The 10,491-nt window shown below is 43.2% G+C and overlaps 1 protein-coding gene across 1 annotated transcript; it reads right to left on the reverse strand.

Moving 5' to 3' along the window:
* Positions 1-446: 446 nt before the first annotated feature.
* LOC148032471 (pentatricopeptide repeat-containing protein At5g39350-like) lies at positions 447-7,970 on the reverse strand. Its single transcript, XM_087683140.1, has 2 exons — positions 4,003-7,970; positions 447-3,904 (listed from the first exon to the last, which is right to left on the reverse strand). The coding sequence occupies exon 1, from the start codon at positions 7,816-7,818 to the stop codon at positions 4,879-4,881; it is 2,940 nt and encodes a 979-aa protein (XP_087539266.1). The 5' UTR covers positions 7,819-7,970; the 3' UTR covers positions 447-3,904; positions 4,003-4,878.
* Positions 7,971-10,491: the final 2,521 nt, after the last annotated feature.

Below are 10,491 nucleotides of genomic sequence, written 5' to 3' on the forward strand. Positions count from 1 at the left end.
AGGTGATATTCCTCTCTCATGTATCTCTTTGATGATGATCCAAACACCATCGTCTCCCTTTATGATGTTGATTCCACCCCAATCATCTCCATTCGTGGTGTTAATTCTGTGCCAACCATCTCTGTTTGGGATGTTGATTTAGCTTTATCTATCCTTGTTTGCGATGTTCGTGAAGTTGCTTTCAAAAAAATAAGGAAGAATACATGGAAATTTTCCAAACATAATGTAGCAAGCATAATTTAGGGCTTCACGTAGTCTTTTGGCTCGTCTTTTGATAAAAAGAGACTGTCATTAATTCCAATCAATTCAGATACGAGCCATCCAGTTTTGAGCACTCGGCACTTAATTCCAAGAACTGCCCTCTAAACCCTTAATTAAGGCTAATTGACAACTTAAAGGCGACAGGCTAATTTGTGTATTTTGATTTTTTTTAATAAATCATTTTTATTGATTTTTGAATTACCTCTCTCTATGCTAAGGTGAAATTTCTTACAAGGCCCAAACTTGAGTCCAAATCTCACCTAAAATCTACAAAACTACTCTTAAATATTGATATCCCTTGTCATTTTCCAAAGTGAAAATGAAAACTACAAAAAGCCCACATTTAGCCTACTAGTAATTTCCACCTTAGCAAGCTAAGAAAAATCAATGGATTTCCCTTAGAGGACCCCGTTTACTACTCCCCGGCTCCCTAACAAAGTAGACACCATAGGCTATTTGCTCAAAGGATTCAAATTTAGCCAATCAAATGAAGATGATCTTGTACAAATATCATTTTCTCTAACTAGCACAAATAAGTTAATCATACATCCACACCATGTGGATGCACACCTTATCACATGGTTTGAGATTTATGATTGGTTGGATCACCATTCATTCTGCCAACTATGTTTAGGGATAGCCAAATATGGAGCAAGAGTAACAACCCTAGCAGACTAGATGCCAGTTATGCCATCTATAGCCCAAGGCGTAGGAGCATTGCAAACTACTATGAGATCCAAGAGAGATTTCATCACCTTGCTCGAGATGGTTTGGGTCCACTCTCCTTAGTCATGGAGTTCACACACAAGAAATCCCTATTGAGGCAGTTAGCAACATGATCCATGGAGTACCAGGCTACAAGCTATTATATACATCTTCAAACATCTAGTTACCCAAGTCTGTTTGGATTCCCCCACCTCTAACTCACGATCTTGCCCAAGGGGTTTGACACTAGATAAAGCTTTGGAGCCTAATGCAAAATGCCACAAGGCCCAACAAACACCCAAATATTGCAAGAAAGCATCTAGGCCATTATTGCTTATCATACGAGTTGGACACCATGCAACCTGGCCCCAAAAACCTTGGCAACTATGTTCTTGTGCATAACAACTCTTTTTTTTCTATAATAGGTAATCATATTGATTATGGCAAAAAGTACAAATTACAAGATTACAAGGTGCAGAGTGGCTCTAGGCCATCATATATAAACCAAATACAATAGATTTCGCAAATACAAAAGGACAAGAGTGCAAAGGCACGCCGCAAGTAGACAGGCCACATAACAAAGGATCAAGAGTTTTGACGAGATTTCATTGCATGGGCCTGGGCCTTTGTTGCCAATGTTTCCAATACACCATCTTCAAAGAAGTCCCCTAGTACCACAAAGGAATTGCGTCGCTGATGTCTAACCCACAAGGAAAAAGGCACATCTGCCAGTTGGAAAGTAGAACCTGGATTTTGGCAATTCTGTGGAGTGATGACACCAGCAGCATCAAAAGCTAGCTAAGCTAGAGGGCCACGGGCGCACAGCGATGACTGACTCAATTTGTGCTATCGTGGTTGTTGTTTGGAGGGTGGTGGATCCTTGACAAGAGTAGGCACTCCAACAATAGTTGCATCAAAGGATTTGTCTCAACGAAGTGAATAAGTGCAAAGGGAGTCGTGGAGAAGAAGGCTCACCACGTGCCACTGGCATGTAAGTCTCCTTCGCTTTTCCTTTGAGTTGAGCTTCCATCCATCCCTATGTTTCCAAATCTAAAGAAGCAGTTGGCTACTTGCCTTTAGACTATGACTGGGCTGAATAATCTGTTGTTGCTAGGCAAAAGATGGAGGCAAGTCTTGGTCCTTGTCCATGGGTTGATCCACTCTTTCGATCTGGGAATTCAGCCATGAAGTGACCTAGTGGACCACATGAGAAACAGTGACCAGCAAAAGTACCCCACTTGAGCCGGACCCCAAAGAGGCCGCATGCCTCTGCAATTGAGGAACAACCAATTGGGTCTCTTTCTAGTGGTATCCCACAACATGCACAATGGGTTTCAGTTGGCTGCCTTCAGACTTGGGGGTGTACCAACAAATGGCCTATTGCAGCCATTACATCCTTGAGAAGGGCCCAGTAAACAACCAAGCAACTCTCCACTTCTATCCATATTCGGCATGTTGCCATGCCTACTTGAGTAAACATTGGAAATCTGCCATTGGACGCCATTAGACAATATGCAACAACTATTTATCAAAGAAAAGGGGCTGCTTGTTAAGGAGGAGATCCCATGCTGAAGTAGAAAGGAACACAGCCTTGTAAAATCCACACAGACCAGTGAAGATCTCCTCCACACAATCAGTCTGAAGAAGAGATGTTGGCCACTGGTGGATTCTAGCTAGCACAAGAATTTGGCTGGTGAAGAAAAGAATAACACCTCACTCGTGAAAAGCAGAAAAGGAGCATAGAACCACTTGAGTATTCACATGTGTATCCAAAATCTCCTCTTGCATGCAAGGAAGAATAGCTCAATGGTTATGCTCGACATACTCCTCCAAGAGAGAACTCGCAAACTCAAGCAACTGTTCCCAATTTGCAACCACCCCCCCCCCAAACACCCACACATACAAGAAAGAAAACAGATCACTTACTCAGAAACGTTCACTGGAGTGCTTGAGTGTGTTGATGGGATGCCCTTGTCCCTGTTCCATCAAGGTAGACAGCAGAAAAAAATGAATGAGCAGTAGAAATGGGAAAACACTAAGTGTCACCATTACTCACCCAGCTGTTGGAAGGAGGCAAGTAACTGTTAAAAGACTTCCCAAGTTATTACCCATATCTCAGGCTGAGCTAGTGTTTCTAGAAACCCTATTTGCCTATGTCCATTGACTAGAAATTGCATAGTTCTGTAATCTGCCCCTGACTTGAAGCACATCCATGCCCCTTCAATTTAGGGGCTCTCTACATACTTTTCAAATGTGTCAAACTAAACCATGTATCTCATTACTATGCTTTACATGGCTGCCATATAGCAAGGGTGACAAGAAGTGAGACACTTTCTCTCCCATATAGTTTAATCTTTTCACCAAATGAACAAAGCCATGAATTGTGGATTGTGGGTGAGTGATAGGCGTGGCCACAGCTATTTGAATTATACTGCACACACTAGAAGAACAAAAACAATGCAGGCTGTATGAGATTTGCAATCTGGCAATTCAAGCATACATTACTGCCATTTTGGTCATCCACATATGCTGGCTGTACCATCTGGTATCAGAGCAGATAATTATCTCCTCCAAGCACTTGTGCCCTTAAGGTCACACATAATTAACCTCCACATCATACACAAACAGCCCACCAAGTATAAACAGCACAGTAAGAGAAGAAGTGAGATTATGTGGCTGGCAATGACGGTTACCATAGGCTGTCACAGCCAGAGAGATCAGGGCAAATATCAAACTTTCTACCAATAAGAAAGCACTATGATAGAAGCAAGACTAAGAGAAATAAAAACTTGAATGTAACTGTCTAAACCACCCTGAGTAGACCTAGCCATCTGCATGGCCAAGTGGTGAGTATGTTATCAGCTGCCTGCACATGAACATTCTGCTATCAAAAGCAGGAAATTATACCGTACAGGCCCATCCATACTCCACTACGCACCTGCGCAAAAGGAGATGGAACAAGCATTTAAGTCTCACTTTAAGCTGGTTATGTCTCATCATTACCTCTCTATGACAAATACAGGGTGAATGACATACCTCAAACGAAAAAATCGAAAAAACTGATCTGCCCTCCCAAAATAGTACTTTGAAAGAGTTTGAAAGCTCCTTGAAGCATTTTTGGCATGCTGATTTACTTGATATACCATGTCAAGCGCGACTCCAACTCAGCCCAATTCTCAGAATGTTTACATCTGGGCACTGCTGTAGCCAGCTCTCATGAGGGCAATAGAGAGAGATGTATTAAATAAGAAATCATCTGCTGCCTGGAAAATTTTTCAGTCCACTTCTGCATGTCAGGAATAATGATTGCTGTATCCGTGATCAATTCAGGCAGATTTCAACAGATATTTGTGGTGGCTCATGTAACCTCTGAAAGAACTTTTCAGGTTGTACTGCATCTTGATCCCAACACTGATTCTTGGCAATATTTCCTAAGAGTCCCTGTAATGGTGTAAAACCAGCTTTCCAGAACAGTATATATGCTTGCCCATAGCCAAAGAGTCCCTGTAATTGTGTGAAATCAGCTTTCCAATAAGCTGTATGCACTTGCGACTATGACCAAGAGGTTCTGGTTTCTTCAGGTCTCCCACCCCTGTGAAGGGTTCACTTGGGACTTCATTGTGTTAGTAATAGTGTGGGTTTGTTGGCACCATTTCCAAAAAGAGCACTCTGTTTCAGTGTGCAGGTTGCATTAGCAGCGCACCATTCTCGGAGCGGAGGGTAATAACCCTTGTGGCTATTGCCCATGTATCAAGGATGTGGTGTGCATAAGTGATGACCCGGGCTCAATAAAAGTTTCCAAAGAGGGAAATTTGTGCCGAATCTGAAAAATCTCTGCCCTAGCAATTGCTAGTAAGGTTGCTGGGCATATAAAGCCACCCCTGAAACTTCTATTCTTAATTCTTCCTACCTTCACGTATCAGCATACACATTGCCCATGGATATATAAGCTCCAGCATGCATTTCATCCATTTTAGTTGCACGTTGAAATGCTTGCCTGCCAAGCTCCACATCACCCCACTTTTGGCATGCACTCAGCAAAGTATGCCACACAATCATATCAGGTTTATAGGGTAATCTCTCAATTATTTCCACTGCCTTCCCCAGCTGGCCTAATCGTCCAAAGAGGTCAATGATACAAGTATGGTGCTCGATGTTAGGGGTTACTCCAAACTTTGGGCCCATCACTTCAAAGTATTTCTGACCTTTCTCCAGAAGACCTGCATGACTGCATGCATTAAGAATGCTAAGGAAAGTTATCTCATCAGGCTGAATGTTGTTCCTTCTCATCTCTGCAAACACCTTAAAAACAGAGTCACTCTCTCCCTGACAAGCATAACCTGTGATCAGAGCATTCCATGTTGCAAGCCCCTTAGCAGGCAACGAATCAAATATCAGCTGCGCATCTACCATACTGCCACACTTGCTATACACATCAATAAGAGTGGTTTGCAATGCGACATCAGATGTTTCAACCCCACCATTACTTGCACAAAGTTGAGCATGAAACCTTCTTGCACTCTGAAGATTTGAAGGGTTTTCACATGTTTTTAATATGCTCACAAATATTGCAGCATCTGGTAGCAGGCTTTGCTCTATCATTAGTGCAAGCAACAGAAAAGCACTCTGCTTCTCACCTTCCTCAGAGAAACTCAAAATCATTGTGTTCCATGTGGCTATATCTGGAGACAGACCCTCTAACTGCATCTGATGGAAACAGCTAAGTGCTTCTTCAGAATTCTTAGATTCTGCATATCCTGTCATTAGGGCATTCCATGACACCACATCACGCACTGGCAGCTTATCCAAAAGCTCTCTGGCTTCAGCAAACAACCCACACTTGGCATACACAGACACTAAAGTATTGCCAAGTAAAACCTCAGTTTCTAATCCCCTTGTAGCAATGTAGCAGTGTATTTCTTGGGCCCTACCTATGGCTCCTAATGTAGCAGAAGCTTTTAGGCTGCTGGTCAGTGTAACAGCATCAGGGCACACACCTACTAGTTGCATTTCATGAAAAAAGTCCAATGCTTCTTCACCATGTCCGTGGTCTAAGTATCCTTTAATTAGCCCATTCCATGAAACTACATCTTGAATGCGCAGCATGTCAAACACTTTCTTTGCTTCAGCAAGTAAGCCATACCTGGCATACATGCAAGCCAAGGTGTTGCCCACATAAAGATCATCTCCAAACCCCTTTATAATGATTTCATTATGTATCTCACACCCTTTATGTATGGCTCCTAAGATGCCACAAGCTTTCAGACTGCACACAAAGGCCACCACATCTGGAGACATACTTCTGCCTTGCATTTGCTCCAGGCAGTTGAGCACTTCTTCATTGAGCCCAAGTTCAGTATATGCTGCAATCAGTATGGTCCATGCAACAATGCCTTGATTCCTTAGCTCGTGGAAAACGTCTTCTGCCTCTGTTATCAGATCAAATTTAGCATACATCTCCAGTAATGTATTGCTGACAAAATCATCTGTATCAAATCCCTCCTTTACAGCTTCAACATGTATCGCTCTGCCCATGTCTATGGCTTCTATGTTTATACAAGCTTTCAAGCTACAGACAAAAGTTGCAGCAACAGGGCACACCCCTTCGACCATCATCTGCTTCCAACAGTTCAGAGCATCTTGACTTAGGCCATGGTCCACGTAAGCACCAATCAAAGCAGTCCAAGATATTGCATCCCTCAGCAGAAGCTCATGAAATGCTGCTTTTGCTTCCTTAAGAGAATTGCATTTGGCATACATATCTACAAGTGTATTTCCAACAAAAGAATCTTTAAGCATTCCTTTCTCTCTAATTTCATCATGCAACTTCCGGCCCTCTTCTATAGCACCTATTATCCCACAAGCTTTCAAGGTGCACACATAAGTGAATGTATCAGGAGACACACCATCCTGTTGCATCTCTTCTAAGCAGACCAAGGCTTCAGCACCAAGGCCATTCTCAACATACCCAGTCATTAGTGTAGTCCATGAGATTACATTGCGGACTGATATGCCATCAAAAGTGACTCTGGCTTCCATAAGTAAGCCACATTTGATGTACATATCCACCAAAGCAGTACCAATAATAGTGTCTGAGTGATACCCCCGTTTAGTGATTTCTGCATGCATAGCTCTGCCTCGATCAGAAAACTCTGGTTTAGCACAGGATTTCAAGACCGCCACAAATGTGTGCCTGCTGGGACATACAGAGTAATCAAGCATCTTCAAATACATGTTCAGAGTGTGCTGTTCCTCTGCATGGGCCATATAGCCTTGAATAAGTGCGGTCCAAGAATATTCGTTAGGACAATTCAGCCGATGGAAAAGTTGTTCAGCACTCGATATGTCTCCGCAACTCACAAACACTGGAACAAGGTAATTGCCAAGCCATATATCAGACTCAACCCCATAGAAGCACATGTACTCGTGCACACGCTTAGCATCTGCAAGATACGGCGCTTGCTTGGATTTTTGCACAAAATGAAAGAACTCGTGAATGGAAGGCAGCTCGGTTGTGCTGTCAGAGAAATCAAGCACCTCCTCTATGCTCAGCATCTTATGCATACTCCGTTGTTGTTCGATTCCGCATGTATGTGTGTGCATGTCGGCTCGAGCAGATGGCGTGGAGTTGAATGTTGAGGCAATCGGCACAAGGTTGCTGCATGGTCTGGCTGGCTGCAGCTGCGATACTGCAAGCTTTGCAGAGTCATGGTTCGATGCACTAAACGGAACATGGAAGTCCATTGATGACTTTAATGACCCCATGTCACTGTAACCAAGCTCATTAGCCAACAGAGAGCCTTCGCATTCTGCCATGACAGGATATCCCGGATTCAGGCTTTGTAAACCCATTCCTCCTGGGCAGCTCAGAACAGATTAGATCATCAATCCACGGACGACCCTGCACAACACTTAATTCTGCCATCCAAGTGAGGCATCGGACGATACCGAGACAATATATCGAATATCTTGACCTTTTTTAATGCAACAGATAAACATACATGATACATCCATAACATATATCTATACAAATATTTTGACTCCAAAGTTCGAGATGCATCAAAGCTCCAAAGAGCTCCCGAACCTGGAAATCGGGTATGTGATACTTACTACTTCATTATTTTGGCTCTACGTTCGGGATGCATCGAAGCGCCAAAGAATTCCCAAACCTAGAAAGGTTGCCAAACCTGAAAAGAGTTTCCCAATCGTCGCCGATTTGAATTTCCAATCATTGGAAAAGGTGATGGGTACATCCTCTCTCTCTCTCTCTCTCTCTCTCTCTCTCTCTCTCGTGATAGGTGCAACAGATGTGCCAAGCCAACATGAATCCAACTCTGTGTGTGTGTGTGTTGTTGCCATGATGGATATCCCATCCATGCCACCCACTATGACGAAGACCATGAAGTCACATGAGCTGGAAAGAAGATGCAGGGGCATTGAGGCATCTCCTCAACCAACTACCTATGCCGGGGCTCTCTCCACGAGTCCCTCATCAAGGGTGTCAAGCTCTACTTACCCGCACACGCTCTACACACCCTATCTCCTTCAAGCTATGCCGACCACCACTCTTGCTAGCTTTGGCTGTTGCCACAAGCTCTACCTACTCCATCCCATCGTTCTCCTTGAGCTGCTATACAATTTGTTGGCTTGGCACCCAGATCAACTTTGCACCCTTGGACATTCTACCCTGAACTACCATCCCTCAGCCTTGAAGTTTGTAGCCTAGGTCGACTTCAGTGACATTGCAAGTCTCCCATTGCCCCCGCTTGCTAGAGCTTGGTGCTCCTATCTGCCAGAGCCTAGCACTCTCACCCACCCACCAAACCTTTCCAAGTTCATGCCTACCATAACCTAGTGGCCAAATGCTCCTGCTATTGGAGGGGTTTTAGTCAAAAGGTCGTATCCACTGGGGATTGAAAAGAGAAGGAAGTAGAGAATGGGAGATAGAAAAGAAGAAAAAGAATAGGCAGGAGGTACACAAGATAAAGATAAAACTCAATTATTGAAAGCACTATGTATTGATAGAACCTGAGAAGGTAAACAAAATCCTTGTCTAGGACTACTTAGAAGTAATCTCTAAGCATTAGATCTCTTGGAGCTCACCAATGTCTAAGGGGTTTTAGTCAAAAGGTTGTATCCATTGGGGATCAAAGAGAGAAAGACGTAGAGAATATGAGATAGAAGAGAAGAAAAAGAATAGGCAAGAGGTACACAAGATAAAGATAAAGCTCAATTATTCAAAGCACTATGTATCGATAAAACCCAAGAAGATAAACAAAATCCTTATATGGGACTACTGGAAGCAATCTCCAAGCATTAGATCTCTTGGAGCTCCTTGATAGACCAAAAACACACACCAAACACTAGCTTCTTCTCTACTCCTCAAACGGCAAATCGGATGGTTCCTTGGCTTCGAAAATGGGGTAAAACTCTAGGACACCTAGTTCGAATGCTCCTAGATCGCTCCTTCTTCTTCTTCCCGTTCTCGAATTGCTACTTGCTGCTTGAAAACTGCGATCACGTGCCCAATGAATTTAAGAACCGTTCTTTTTGCATGAGATCTCCCAAAATTGGTTGAAAAGCAACTTGCTTTATCATGACACTCTATTCTAGAGGTTTACTCCACCTTTTGAGCATATTTACAAGAAATAATATCCAAAATAGGCTAAAATTATTCAAAATTCTCGTATTTTTGAACCATCCATACTATAGACACTAACACTAATGACTAATATGACATTAACTCTCTAGATTAATAAGAAAGTCGGATGATAATACACTCCAAGGTTTTTCACACTATGTCCACATAATGGTGTGACATTGCCCACCCACCCCACAAACCCGCTGCATGGCACACAGAGAGAGAGAGAAAGAGAGAGAGAGAGAGGGGGTGAGAGGTTAGAGAGAGAGAAGGGGCCATGATGAGAGATTAGAGAGAGAGGTGGTGAGAGATTAGAGAGAGAGGGGTGGTGATGAGATTAGTTGGGGGGAGAGAGAGGGGGTGGTGAGAGGTTAGTTGGAGAGAGAGAGAGAGAGAGAGAAGGGTGGATTTAGAGAGAGGGAGACAAGGAGAGAGATGGTGAGAGAGGGGATGGGGTTAGAGAGAGAGAGATGGAGGTGGTGAGAGATTAGAGAGGGAGAGAGGGGGTGAGAGGTTAGAGAGAGGGTGATTGCATGCATTCATAAAGGCACCTCACGCCATCGTAGTTGCAACAGTAGCAAGGCGACATTGTAAGAGCCGAAGGGTGGACTGACTCTTCCAAAGACGCTACCCTTTATCAACACTATCTTCTCATAGTAAGCATCCAAGATTCTTGGTGAGGGAATCTTGGCGAGAGATGTGTGTATTGTCAAACTCGCCCCCTATCTAACATAGTTTGCATGGGGATGGACATCCTTTCTAGTAGCGATAAATCCAAGGAAACCAATACTACATTTATCTAAGAGATAATCCCTTAGACACCCTAAAAGTTTCTATTTGGAAAACTCTTAAGGAAATCCCTTTCTCAAGAAAACCAGTTTTTG

Source organism: Lygodium microphyllum, chromosome 8 (assembly GCF_053477565.2).
Source record: "Lygodium microphyllum isolate KBCC chromosome 8, Lygodium_microphyllum_v1.1.10, whole genome shotgun sequence".
Lineage (NCBI taxonomy): Eukaryota > Viridiplantae > Streptophyta > Polypodiopsida > Schizaeales > Lygodiaceae > Lygodium > Lygodium microphyllum.

Excerpts from the sequence above, each read along its gene's own strand:
- LOC148032471 (XM_087683140.1), bottom strand. The coding sequence starts at position 7,818 with ATGGGTTTACAAAGCCTGAATCCGGGATATCCTGTCATGGCAGAATGC.